The sequence below is a fragment of the Pelophylax lessonae genome (assembly GCF_965119305.1).
Source record: "Pelophylax lessonae genome assembly, chromosome: 3".
NCBI classification, from domain to species: Eukaryota; Metazoa; Chordata; class Amphibia; order Anura; family Ranidae; genus Pelophylax; species Pelophylax lessonae.
In genome coordinates, this window is record NC_138770.1 from 216,538,425 (window position 1) to 216,553,220 (window position 14,796).

The 14,796-nt window shown below is 37.4% G+C and overlaps 1 protein-coding gene across 1 annotated transcript in view; it reads right to left on the minus strand.

Annotated features, from left to right (window-relative positions):
* The window catches only part of LOC309550449 (uncharacterized protein), a 77,938-nt gene extending 64,491 nt beyond the window's left edge, over window positions 1–13,447 (minus strand). The window contains exons 1-9 of the mRNA XM_082250827.1: window positions 13,368–13,447; window positions 13,202–13,277; window positions 8,420–8,544; window positions 6,886–6,982; window positions 6,679–6,780; window positions 5,616–5,717; window positions 4,588–4,698; window positions 4,413–4,503; window positions 31–233 (exon numbers count right to left, since the gene is read on the minus strand). Coding sequence (XP_082106953.1) covers window positions 31–233; window positions 4,413–4,503; window positions 4,588–4,698; window positions 5,616–5,717; window positions 6,679–6,780; window positions 6,886–6,982; window positions 8,420–8,544; window positions 13,202–13,277; window positions 13,368–13,432 — 972 coding nt within the window. The 5' untranslated portion in view covers window positions 13,433–13,447. The remainder of the gene's footprint in view (window positions 1–30; window positions 234–4,412; window positions 4,504–4,587; window positions 4,699–5,615; window positions 5,718–6,678; window positions 6,781–6,885; window positions 6,983–8,419; window positions 8,545–13,201; window positions 13,278–13,367) is intronic.
* Between the last annotated feature and the right edge of the window lie 1,349 nt (window positions 13,448–14,796).

The following is a 14,796-nucleotide window of genomic DNA, read 5'->3' on the forward strand; positions in this document are numbered from 1 at the left end:
CTTGAAAACAATAATTGTTGTCAAACTTACCAGTTCAGTGTTATCTTTAGCAACAGCATAAGAGTAAGAGTAAGGGAACAACAGCATCTGGGAATAGGAGTGGATGGTCAGGTAACCCTTGATGGAGCCAATGTTGGCACGTATAAAGTTAGCCAGAGCTTTAGATTCTTTTTCAGATTCAGGACTAGAACCGCAAAATGTGTCATCACAAGCTCTTGATGAAGCTCCGACAGCTTAAAAGGGAAACATTAAGCAAACAAGATTACAGTAAATATATTGAGTATCTAAAACGCAGCAATGTATTTATATACAGTAAGAAACAATGAACGTAGGTTCTACATACAAGGCAGACAGTTTCATACGTGAAGCCCACATACGGATTTTATCTTATTCAGACTTATTCATTCACAGAATATAGAAATCTTACTTCTTTAACTAATAGCACATAAATATGTGCTGTACAGTAAACCCCCGCTCCATCGCGGTTCAGTTTTTGCGGTCCCGCTATATTGCGGGTTTTTTTGTAATGTTATTTTACTATATAAATCATTAAAAATGAAATATTTTGTGTTTTCCATAGCTCTTGCTATGTCTCTCAGTATCTTTTATGTGTTTAAATGAGTTTCTATTGTTTTAAAAGTGTGTTTAAAGACCTTAATATGCTTTTACACGTACAGTGACAGTAAAAAAAACATGCCTACAATGCATTTTAATAGGGTTTTTCTATTTCGCGGATTTTCACTTTTCGCGGCTGGGTCCGGAACGTAACCCCCGCAATGGAGGGGGGTTTACTGTATTTGTAATTACTAAATGTAAGCTCTTTTTGATGGAATTAGGTAGAAACTCAACAATGTAATTTCACCAAAATGTCATAGACAACTTGCATTTCTGCATGTCAGACTATCTGCATGTCATCAGCTGTGGAGAAACTACAACATTAATAATGGCAAAGACCAGACTATTCTTTATTTTCTAAAGCCAATCTATACACACCTTACATGAATTTTAGAAATTTTATTTTAGGATTTTTAAAATGGTATTAAACCCAAAAGCAAACATTTATTATTTTGCCGCCTATTGATTCTTAAATGTGATGGATGCAATTGTTTACTTTTTTAGGCTTTCTTTCTTTTATTTTCAGCCAGTAAGTCTGTTGTTTTTCTACAGAACAAGCTCTCCTGCAAGTATAGCAGATACAGTGTTGAGGCAAACTATTTACCACTATTTAGAGCCCATACAGACTAGCGCGACACGACTTTGGGGGGCGACCTGTGAAGTCGCGTGCACCGTGACTTCAGCGCGACTTGCAGAGACTTCACATAATGGAAGTCTATGCAAGTTGCCTCCAGGTCGCCCCAAAGTAGTACAGGACCCTTTTTCTAAGTCGGAGCGACTTGTGTCGCTCCTATTAGTTCGGGTCCTGTGCTAATCAATGGACCGCGACCGATCGCGACTTGTCAGGCTGACAAGTCGCCTGACAAGTCGTGCTAATGTGAATGGGCTCTTACCGGCTTTTATTTATTAAATTCACTTTATTTATTATTTTATAGCTTTTATCCTCAAAAAAATAAATAAAAAATGTTAGCTGTAACTGCTTGTGCAACTCTATTGTGAGCTGAACTTTGGCTTCAATTTAAAACCTTTATCCCAAAAGAAAAAAAATGTTAGCTGTAACTGCTTGTGTAACTGTAGTATGAGCTGGACTTTGGCTTCAGTTTGTTAGTGTATCTAAATCTGCTAGTCCATTTTACACTGCCCTCCCCCTAGACTGACAACGCTTCTGTCCAGAGGTGCCCCTGTGGTCCTTCTTCCAGACTGGGGGCACTCTAATACAGGTGTGTTACTGGCCAAATCACTAGGTGAAAACAGAAAGGAAAAAGGCCTAAAAAAGCAAAACTAATGCAGCCACCACATCTAGGGGTTAGTAAGTTACAATATATTACATTTTTGGTTTTGGATTTATTATTACTTTAAAAATGTGCACGACTGACAAAGTATAAAAAAGGTAAGGAGCATCACATCCTCAACTACACCAAACAGAAGTAAAGTCCATATATTCAAATGTGGTAGATATACTGTATACTGTCCAGCACTGCATCAGGGTGAGACTACATTTGTCTCTTCCAGTGATGTCACTTCCGACTCCAGGCGTGCGTGTTTTTTAACTTCAGGCTATATGTATTGGTGCCGAGGTACTGCGCACTGCATATTGTGAGTGTTAATTAATTTATTTTTTTGGCATTTATTCACTTTGAAAAAATAGATACTGCACTATGAGAACATTTTTCTTTTTTTGGGGAGTGATTGTTTCTTGAGAGAGAGGAATAGTGGCAAGTTAGTGAAGGACCATTAAAGTGGAATGCAACCTGGAACCAAACTTTTAGAGGGAACAGCTATTTATTCAGAAAGCATTGTATGACCTTCTGTAGCAAATGGTGACATATTTGTGGTGAGTACATACAGTATATCACAAAAGTGAGTACACCGCTCACATTTTTGTAAATATTTTATTATATCTTTTCATGTGACAACACTGAAGAAATGACACTTTGCTACAATGTAAAGTAGTGAGTGTACAGCTTGTATAACAGTGCAAATTTGCTGTCCCCTTAAAATAACTCAACACACAGCTATACATTTCTAAACTGCTGGCAACAAAAGTGAGTACATCCCTAAGTGTAAAAGTCCAAATTGGGCCAAATTAGCCATTTTCCTTCCCCTGTGACTTGTTAGTGTTACAAGGTCTCAGGTGTGAAAGGGGAGCAGGTGTGTTAAATTTGGTGTTATTGCTCTCACTCTCTCATACTGGTCACTGGAAGTTCAACATGGCACCTCATGGCCCTGAGGATCTGAAAAAAATCAATTGTTGATCTACATAAAGATAGCCTAGGCTATAAGAAGATTGACAAGACCCTGAAACTGAGCTGCAGCAGTTTACACTCAGAACAGGCCTCACCATGGTCGACGAAAGGAGTTGAGTGCATGTGCTCAGCGTCATTTTCAGAGGTTATCTTCAGGAAATAGACATATGAGTGCTGCCAGCATTGCTGCGGAGGTTGAAGGTGTGTGTGTGTGTGTGGGTGTGGGGGGTCAGCCTGTCAGTGCTCAGATCATATGCCGCACACTGCATAAAATTGGTCTGCATGGCTGTCGTCCTAGAAGGAAGCCTCTTCTAAAGATGATGCACAAGAAAGCCCGCAAACAGTTTGCTGAAGACAAGCAGACTAAAGACCTGGATTACTGGAACCATGTCCTGTGGTCTGATGAGACCAAGATATACTTATTTGGTCCAAATGATGTCAAGCATCTGTTGCAGCAACCAGGTGAGGAGTGTCTTGCCTACAGTCAAGCATGGTGGTGGGAGTGTCATAGCCAGGGGCTGCATGAGTGCTGCCGGCACTGGGGAGCTACAGTTCATTGAGGGAACCATAAATGCCAGCATGTAGTGTGACATACTTAAGCAGAGTATGATCCCCTCCCTTCGAAGACTGGGCCGCAGGGCAGTATTCCAACATTACTACCCCAAACACACCTCCAAGATGGCCACTGCCTTGCTAAAGAAGCTGAGGGTAAAGGTGATGGACTGGCCAAGCATGTCTCCAAGCCTAAAGCCTACTGAGCCTCTGTGGGGCATCCTCAAATGGAAGGTGGAGGAGCGCAAGATCTCTAACATCCACCAGCTCCATGATATCCTCATGGAGTAGTGGAAGAAGAATCCAGTGGCAACCTGTGAAGCTGTGGTGAACCCCATGCCCAAGAGGGTTAAGGCAGTGCAGGAAAATAATGGTGGCCACACAAAATTTTGACACTTTGGCCCAATTTAGACATTATCAATTAGGGGTGTACTCACTTTTGTTGTCAGTGGTTTAGACATTAATGGCTGTGTGTTGAGTTATTTTGAGGGGATAGTAAATTTACACTGTTATACAAGCTGTACACTCACTACTTTACATTGTAGCAAGGTGTCATTTCTTCAGTGTTGTCACATGGAAAAATTGAATAAAATATTTACACAAATGTGAGGGGTGTACTCACTTTTGTGAGATACTGTATGTGTGGAGCATGTGATGGAGCACATTTTTGAGTCAAAGAAGCAAGTTGAAGGATATTTAAAGAACACTATTACATTAGCATGGTGTTGGACAGTATATATATTTACCACATTTGAATATATGGACTTTAGTTTTGTTTGATGTTATAGAGGATGTGAAGCACCTTACCTTTTTTATATTTTGTCAATTGGGCAGTGTTATTTACACTTAAAGGGGCAGTTACGCTGTTTTGTCACAGATATATATTATTATATTTTTTTTGGTATTAGAGCACAAGGGTGAGGTCAAGATTAGGAGAAGGCACCCATTATTTATTAATACCATTTTAAAAATGTTTTGGAAAAGCATGAAGCCACTTACTGCACCATCCAGCGTTGAAATTTCTGTTAGGATCGGTTCCAATGCAGGAAGAACCTGAGTTAGCAGAGCGAGTCTTTCTCCACATGCGGTTCTACAGTCAACATACCAGAATTAGGAATTTTAGCAACACTAAAATAATAACTCCCTTTGTTATTGGCTGTCATAGGCTACTTACTGTGGTCCAAGAATATGCATAACCATCAACATTAAAAACAGTGAGAACATAGAAGTCCAGGTTGTTCAAGAGGTTGGTAAACTGAGCATCAACACCATAGTTGTTAACTGCCTGAAATATGAAAAAAAAAAAGTTAACTGTATCACATACAATCTCCTATGTCTATTGAGGTTCGTTATCCAACCACATGACAGTGCTAAATGTCTTGGAAGTGAACAAGATGGTTTTAGCCTATAATATTTCTTAAAATGATAATAAACTCTATTTTTTTTTTTTTTTTGTTAGAAAAGTACCTTCTATTGCTCTCAGCCTCCTCCAAATTTTTTTTTTTTTTTTTTTTTACTGGTGTGATCCAAATTTCTGTTTCTGGTCCCAGTGTAACTAAGAGCAACTTATGGGCTATTGACTATGAGATTTGTAGAGCGTATAGAGCAGTGCATTTCTTGTTTTAAAACAACAGGGAGTGAGGAGGGAAAAAGGTTCAGGAGCTCACAGGGGATGTTCAAGGAGGCAGAGAACATGGGATAAACAATGAACAGAGAGGGATGCTTTCATCAGTGTACCTAAAGTGACCCTATCACCAACTTGGCCAAGGTCCCACCTCCCTTTATAATATAAATGTATGTAGCTGTGGGGAGAAGATAGTAGGAGAATACAATAAAATGTCACTTGAGTGAGTCTGCTGGGGCTGCTGACAACTAAGATGGTGGCTCCTTAGCTGTCTCAGAGCTTTTGTATGGCTACACAAGGGAGGCTTTTACAGGGAAATAACGTGCATACAATATACTAATTGCAATATACAATTTTAACTTACAAGTAAAAGTGTCATTCATCAAACATTGACTGCAGGTAAATTTTGCCTGTGAATATATTTAACACGATTCACCGCCAATGAATTATTATTATTTTTTTTTAAATGTCACTGCATTATAAATATGCCCCTAAAAATTACCAATCATCATGTTACGCTCAGTATTTCCATTTAGGCCTATCCTAACTTGAGTTTGTGTTAAGGAATATGTACTCACTTCCTTCACAAACCACTGACAGAAAGCAGGGGAGATCCATTCTCTAGCATGGAATCCACAGTCAATGAAGATAGCCTTCTTGTTTGTTCCACTTTTTCCAACCTTGAATGTAAAAAACATAACATCATTTTTAACCAAATAAGCAACATAGATCAGGGTGATTCTATTGTAGACAGATTTGTTTTTGATATAAAAAAATGTAAAATATATACAGACCACAAAGCAGATAAAATCTTAAAGAAAGATGGTAAAAATGCTCATTGTTAGCAGGCAAGCTGGGATCTCTACCTCAAACTGAGAGAGTTTATGAATGGGTCATCTCGACTAACTACACATCATTGTGAAATGAAACTTCTTTCTGTAAGTCTGGTTAAAGAGATTTTTCTTTTTGTGTGAAGTGGAGGAAGGTAAAAAAAATTCATCAGAATCATCTTATTACACAGGCATGCTAGGTGGTGAGTTTCTCTGCAGAGCTGGCCAGTTCGTTGTTACCAAGCTGTGTATTTGGAAGTTCTGTACTTCCAGTGTATCTTCTACAACAGCCATTCTCAAAGAGAGTTCAATGGAACCCGGCAGTTCATTCAGAGGTTACTAGGGGTTCCATGAGCAATGAGCTTATCTGCCCCTCAGATAAGTAACCACTGACACCACTGATCTTTTTAGCTATTTATAAGAGGGGATTCCTCCCAATGACCCTAAATGTAAGGAGCATTATTTTCAGTGACCATCATACTAATGTACCATGGGCTTTAGGTATAGCACTTATTATCAAGGGTTCCCTGAGACCAAAAAGTTATTTCAAGGGTTACCCGATGTATAAAAAGGTTGAGAAAAGCTGCTCTACAACAATTTATGGAGAACACACAGGCTATTGAGAGTAAAGAGCTCAGACCGGACATGCCCCTACTAAGGCTTCAGGACAGTCAGGAATACCCAATATGTAATCCAGTACTAATCTACTCTGTTCAAACTAGAGAAATTATCATTCCTTGTGAAACTACATTATATCTGAATATGAACATGAATAAAGGTGAACTGGTAATAATCCTAATAGTGAAATTACCTTAAGCAAATACAGAGGACGTCCCTGGTATGAGGTTCCAATCTGAGAGCGTGACACCAAAGATGGATTCTGAGCGGCGATGTTAGCGGACCAGGCATTGATCTGTGGGATGCAAATAGTTCTAGTGAACATGAACAATATATATATATATATATATTTTTTTTTTTTTAATTTTTTTAATGTTTTTTCTACAGTAGACATACGTACAGTATCAAGATCGTTGTACTTTTCATAGCTGTGTACTGCACGAATGTTGCTATCACGCTGCTTTTCCAGTGCAAGCTGCAGGTCATCAATCATAATTCTGAAGAAAAAGCAGATTATTATATAGTATACATTTTTGAAAAACATAGCTATAGAAATCAGATAGTTGGTTAGCTTTTAAACCATTTTTGCTCCATATAGTATGGATAATTTCAATATTTTAGTCATAGCACTATTTTAAATCAATCTTTAGCTCAGCACTGCAGTGGCTGCAGTTGGTCAGAGATGGAATCACTGGCTGTTTATGGTCCGGCTCAATGGCAAGTAGCTAAATCAACTTAACTTACTCCTGGGCTTGTGATCATACTGCCGAGCAATTTAACAGGTGGCACTGCACCATGGTATAACAACAATGATTCTGCATTGGGGCAACATGATAAATTACATTATATGTAATACATTACATACATACATTACATGTCTATCTGATGTAATGGATGTTGAATAAGTTCCTAAGGCCATCTTAGAAGAGACTCTACTTACTCAAATAACTGTAATATTGAATTATTGTACGCAGATAACGTCAAATAATTGTATTATTACATTATTTTAGGCAGATAACAGCAAAAAGTAGATCACTATTATACATGATCTGAAAAAGAAAATCAAGTGTATGTCAAGTCAAAACTTTTTCTTTTCTTTCAGGATAGAGAAAGATTAACACCCCTGTTTACACAGTAATCTGAGGGTCCATTTGAAAGATTCCCCCCTTACTTTTACTAAATATAACAGTGACAATAATTTCAAAAACAGAATGTAAAATAAAACCTTCAACAATAACACAATAAAGTAATATAAAATATATTTTTTTTTACTTAGGAGTAGGGTGGAGGATAGATCTCCTGTCAGTTTTTTTATTAGTGTTTGTGTACCTGTTGCAGATTTTTTTTTACTTTCTTTTACTTTTCTTTCTGATAATACCATTGTCAATAAGTCAAAAAAAGAGGGAGGGAAATCTCTTCAACAGAGTAACAGATAGCAGTGAAATCCTCCCCCTCTAGTCAAACCCCCCCTCCCAAAAAAGGTTTGGCCAGAGATACACTTTAATATATACTGTACATTTATAAATATTAAAGAAAAAAAAAACACATTCCAGCAGAAACTTCAGATGTTTTTAAGAACATTTATAGTTATTGCACAAGTGTCAAACATTCATACTAGCATGTTTAATGCCATTCTGCATATTTGCAATTACAAATCTGTGTAAATGGTACCATTGTACCAATCTAAGTCAGCATCCCCCTACATTTATTTTGCACAAATGATTTGGTCAAAAAGACATGGGATAGTGTGTTGTGATGGAATATTGAAAGAGAAAAAAAATCATTTTTTTAACTGAAAAGCTAACTGAGAGCCTTACCACTCAGAATGATATACCTCAAAGATAAAGAAGACATTGGCTACTTTCCCTATCTAACTTTCATTTAGCATATTGTTTTCTCCATAGGCTACTATTTAACTTTAAAGTTCAACTTACTCAAAGGAAATTCCACTCTGCTCCAGCATGGCCTGAACATCATAGGACACATGGCTTTCAGCACGGAAGTCAACACGTCTTCCTGGTTCTACGAGATCCACAGAGTCGGGAACCCAAAAGTCAAGCTGTTATGTAAAATTTAAATAATAATCCATGATATATTAATTAAAGATTACTAATTTTATTAAAAGTGTTATAAAAATACAGTGATTACAGTAATGAAATAGGGAACAAAGTGATTTTGGGAATAACAAGATGATGCTTATTTATTGATCCGAACCCTCTATGGTTAAATGTAGCACTGCCATAAAACCCCCGCATATGAAATATATAAGCAGACTTTTTAAAGATTCTACCAGCATGAGCTAGTTAATACTTCAGTGAATGTCCATTGTAGGCAATCCTTGCTTCATACTGCAGTTATATTCCTAAAAAAGCATTTTTTTTAAACAGCATAAATAAATATAATAATCTATACATACACTATATTACCAAAAGTATTTTGATGCCTGCATTTACAAGTTCTTGAACTTTAATGGCATCTCAGTCTTAGTCCATAGGGTTCAATATTGAGTTAGCCCACCCTTTGCAGCTATAACAGCTTCAACTCTTCTGGGAAGGCTGTCCACAAGGTTTAGGAGTGTGTCTATGGGAATGTTTAACTATTCTTCTAGAAGCGAATTTGTGAGGTAAGGCACTTATGTTGGACGAGAAGACCTGCCTCGCAAAGGTTCTGACGTTGGACAAGAAGGCCTTCATCCCAAAGGTGTTTTATCAGGTTGAGGTCAGGCCAGTCAAGTTCCTCCACCCCAAACTCGCTCATCCATGTCTTCATCGACCTTGCTTTGTGCACTGGTCCAAATCATTTTGTGGAGGAGGAATTATGGGCTTTTTTTCAGGGGTTGGGCTTGGCCCCTTAGTTCCAGTGAAGGGAACTCTTAAGGCATCAGCATACCAAGGGGAGGGCCCCTTCCTGTTCCAACATGACTGTGCACCAGTGCACAAAGCAAAGTCCATAAGGACATGGATGAGCAAGTGTGGGGTGGAGGAACTTGACTGGCCTGCACAGAGTCCTGACCTCAACCAGATAGAACACCTTTTGGATTAATTAGAGCGAGACTGCAAGCCACACCTTCTTGTCCACATCAGTGCCTGACCTCACAAATGTGCTTCTGGATGAATGGTCAAACTTTCCCTTAGACACTCCTAAACCTTGTGGACAGCCTTCCCAGAAGAGTTGAAGCTGTTATAGCTGCAACGGACTTAGACTGGTATGCCATTAAACTTCACGTGTGTGTAAAGGCATGCTCCCCAATACCTTTGGTAATATTGTGTAGCTACTTTAGGTGAGCTTAATTTTGGATCGGGTGGGAAAAGTGAGACCAAGGATAGGCAACCTTGGCAAGTCAGCTGTTGTGGGAAGGCAAATCCCATGAGGTATTGCAAGGCTGACAGCCACAGGCATGACTACCAGAGGCAGAACCATTATGGGATTTGTAGTTTTATGACCGTTAGAGTGCCAATGTTGCCTTCCCCCAGGCAGCCCTTTGTCATTACCTATCTGCTTACCCCTGGAACAAATTCTATATAGGAAAGTGCTAAAGGAACAGTAAGCATGTGAAACAATTACATGATAAATTACAAGCAATGCATTTCTACTGTATTGCCAGATGATTTAAGTTTTGTTTTCCACTGTGCAAGGACATAGGCACTTAAAGTGTCTTCATCCAGATAAAAAGAACATTTTATAGGCATACACATGAAAGAGGGAAGGTTATAACAACAAGACCTATTTCTAAAATGCAGTTTAAAAAAGTCTGTGGAAAAAAAAAATTATATGCCTGAAAATTAATACTTACACGAACCTGAAATGCATTTACAAAAAAGCACTCGTAATATTTTATAAACATCTGAAGGTTTTTACTTAAAGTAGTGTTAAATTTTGTAGTTTTGCTTTTTTTGCTTTGATCTCTACCCAACTAGCAGCTAAAATATTGTTATTGTCTCTTAATGTTTTTCAAAGTGTGTTTTCAGCTGTTATGATTTTCTCTTTCCTGTGTCCCTCTTTTCAGGGCTTGCCAAACTTTAGGTTGTGGCGTGTTCCCCCGAGCACATCAGAGATTTAAATCTTCAGGACTACATGTTCAGCAGTTCTTTGTGTGCTGTCCATGCTGTGCATGCAGAGGCCAATTAAAGTACCAGAGTGGTAGCGATTTATACTGCACATGCACCAGACCAATGCAATCCTGGAGCACCGCACTAAGCGGCGCGTAAAAATTTAGTCCTGGATAGGATTGCGCATTTCAGAGTGGATCTAGGCAGACCCTGAAAGGCAAAGGAGCCACCTTATAGGTGTAAACTCAAACATCAGACTTTCGAAAGCTCAATCATTTGCAAAGATTGCACAGATTAGTGGACAGGAAACAATGATGATATAAGGTGTGCTGCTCCATGTATTCTTTTTTTTTGGTGGAGGGTTTAGGAACACATTCATAAGAATAAGTTAGTACTGGAAAAAAAGTTTAATTTTGGCCAAAGTTTGGTTGTGAATTCTGAAAACAGAGGTAAAAGGGTTAAAACCCCTGTGGGTCTTTATTGTTATTCTGTTCTCATTGGGGACATTTACACTCACTTCTTATCCAGGTGACCATTTCCCTTGTGTGTTTTCAGTAACAGGGATGCACATGGCAATAAAGGGAGCCTGACAGGGGTTTGTGAGATAGGTGTCACTGGTACAGGAAGGACCCATTCATACTTATGCATTCTGTTTATTAATGCTCTTTTTTCTGCATATTAACTAGCTTTGCACTAAGTAAGTCTATTCACCTTGAAGGAACTGCCAACATACTGCAATGGACCCAAAAACACACATAACCCTAGTCTCCATAACACTACAGCACAATGCAGTGTATTTTGTGTTGTCCTCTAATACAGTGGTCCTCAACTCCGGTCCTCGGGGCCCACTAACAGGCCAGATTTTAAGTATTACCTTGGGGAGATGCCGACTAGAATACTGCAATCACTGAGCAGCAAATGAGATCATCTGTGATGTAATTTAGTTATCTTGCAAACCTGGCCTGTTAGTTGGCCCGAGGACCGGAGTTGAGGACCACTGCTCTAATATATAGTGCATTGGGGCGCCATTCAGAATGAACGGCCATGCAAATCACTGAAGTAGGATATGTGATAGGACATATATGTTTTCTTATTTTGAAAAAGACTCTTGGTTCAGAGTGGGTGCAATGAGAAGCACAACTACACTTACCCAATAAAATATTTACTAGGTGGAAGGCTAGCTGTTAGAGGCTAGCCACAAGTATAGTAAAAATCTTTATAGAATAATCTGCAGTTTTGATTCATACTCACTATGCTATACAAAACATGTTGGCTTCTTAGAAATACACAATACAAAAGAAAATGAAAGACATTATTGATATTCCTGTGACTCCCATTTCCTTCACTAACAAAGATAGATGTGAAACAAATATTATATGATGTTTTCTGTAATATACCATTCTGTTCTGGAGCCAAGAAAACACTTTATTCTAGGATGAACAAAGGGCCATTAGGACTGCTTACTACTCTCTGCAGAGTTTAGTTCAATGGAAAATTAAAGCCATTTTAAAAATGCATCTGCTTTTTGTATCATCATGAATGCTGTAATTATCCAGTATATATAAAACCCATGTACTTGGATAGCCATAAACAGTACTCAACCATAAGTTTCTGGGATAAAGTGTACCAATGGGAAAAACAAACGTAAAACACAACATGACATTTGTTTGTTGTTGCTCTGGCGTGTCCCCTCCCATCTCACGGACCTTATAACTGGTCCATTGCTGTGATGGCTGAATATCTTTAATGAGGACTGACTGACTTAAATTGATAATCAGTAATATGTTGGCTATAATGTTTTGTTGAGCATCCATTGTTTTCAAAGCTGTTAGCTAGCAGAAAGTGCAACCACTAGTAGGAGCAACTTGAAAAAATTGAACGAGGAACATGATGTCCTATTACAGCTGATCATACCAGACATCTATATATTTTTAGATAACAGTTACTGAAAAATAATGGAATATAGGGGCACTAGCATATAAAATAGCTTCAAATGTCCCACCTTTTCGAGGAGCAGCTCCTCTTCTTGTAAAAATCTTGCATGTTTTTATATATATATATCTATATATATATATATATAGATATATATATCTATATATATATATATAGATATATATATATATATATATATATATATATATATATATATATATAGATAGATAGATAGATAGATAGATAGATAGATAGATAGATAGATAGATAGATAGATAGATAGATAGATATAATCTATCTATCTATCTATCTATCTATCTATCTATCTATCTACAGTATATATATATATATATATATATATATATATATATATATATATATATATATATATATATATATACACACACACACACACACACACACTATGTAACTGCCAAAGTGTTTAAATGTGTACAACATGTTCTTCTAAGTTCTAAGGTATTATACTGCCATTTTCAAACAATATACAAAAATTATACAAAATGACCTCCAGTAGGCTTCACTGACCATTTTTGCCCAATAATCCTTTATCGTCTGTATCACCAGAAGAATAAGAATGCCAAGAACGTTCCTTTGCCAAATATTTTGTGCTAATTATTGCCCCTGTTTTCCATTTCCAAAAGTTTTGATACATAATTAAATGCTGATTCAGATGAGAAAGAGGAAAATAGGTAAATCTCTAAATTGACAGCCTACCTTTGCATGTTCGCCCAGAGATTTAATTAGCTGCGCTTGTTCATATGTTTGTGGAAACGCCCGGAATACTTTTTCCCTAAAAGTGAAAATAAATAGATACATAAAAAATGAATAAGAGTATTTTCATTCACTTAAATGTTTACTATATCATGTATTTCCTTCTTACCCATAAAAGCTTCGGGGTTCCGCAGACACTGCTGCAATACTTGCAAGAATGAGTATGGTCCACATGATGATAACCGCAGGAAGAATGGGTTGTAACTGTCACTTTTATATGTTGGTTATGTTGTTTTTCTAGCATGTCATTTGCTAAAAGAAACTGTACGCCCATTTTTTCATGTATGATTAATTACAGCTCTGGCCTTGCTCTATTTACCCAATGACTTGTTTTTCATACACCTGTGTTTTATTATATCATGTGCAATACAATGTCAATTGCTATTTCCTAACTGTTACCCAGAAAGGATGTTTAAATATTTCATTTATACACTTGGTTTTACCATTGTCTTTGATAATTCTTTATTTTTGTATCTATACAAAACCACCCTTTTCTCCACAGAGGAATTTTATAAGACCATCAGTCAGATTGTTTTGTCCCTTGAAACACTGCCCTATTTAATAGCTCTGCACAACTGTTCCTATTGTGGAGACAGAAATTAGACAGGGATAAAGATAAAAGAAAAGCAAAAATAGAAATTCAGAGCAAGAGTAAGAGAGCAGTTAAGAAAAGACAAGATATATAGGAATGCAATGTAAGTAATTCCATTGCCCCAAACCAATACAATATATTTATAAATATATATAAAATGGTATATCTTCATTGTACAGTACAGGACACAGGACTGGTGTTCATAGAACATGGGTTATATGCTACTATCTTAAGATGATCGTACACTGGCAAAACTTTTGCTAGGGATGCCCTTAGATTGTACCCCAATAACCCCACCCACTCAATGAAGCTCCAGTTTTTTGTTAGTATCCTTAGATGATGGACCTGATCTCTACTAGAGAAGTATTTTTACTTTTTAACCACTTTACCACCGGAGGATTTTCCTGCTTTACGTCCAGGCCACTTTTTGCAACTTGGCACTGCGCAAATTTAACTGACAATTGCGTGGTCATGCAACCCTGTACCCAAACAAAATTTACGTCCTTTTTTTCCCACAAACAGAGCTTCCTTTTAGTGGTATTTGAGCACCTCTGAGCTTTTCATTTTTTGCGATATTCATAAAAAAAGAGCAAAAATTTGGCGAAAAAATTTACATTTTCTACTTTGACAGTTAAAAAATATCCAATATATTCAATTTTTTTCATATATTTAGGCCAAAATGTATTTAGCTACATGTCTTTGACAAAAAAATCCTCAATGAGGGTATTTTTAACCGCTTTAAGACCGGAAGATTTTACTCCATTCCTGACCAGGCTATATTTTGCGATTTGGCACTGCGTTATTTTAACGGACAATTGCGCGGTCATGCGACACTGTGCCCAAATTAAATATATGTCCTTTTTTCCTCACAAATAGAGCTTTCTTTTGGTGGTATTTGATTACCTGTGCGATTTTTAATTTTTGAAAAAAAGAGCGACAATTTTGA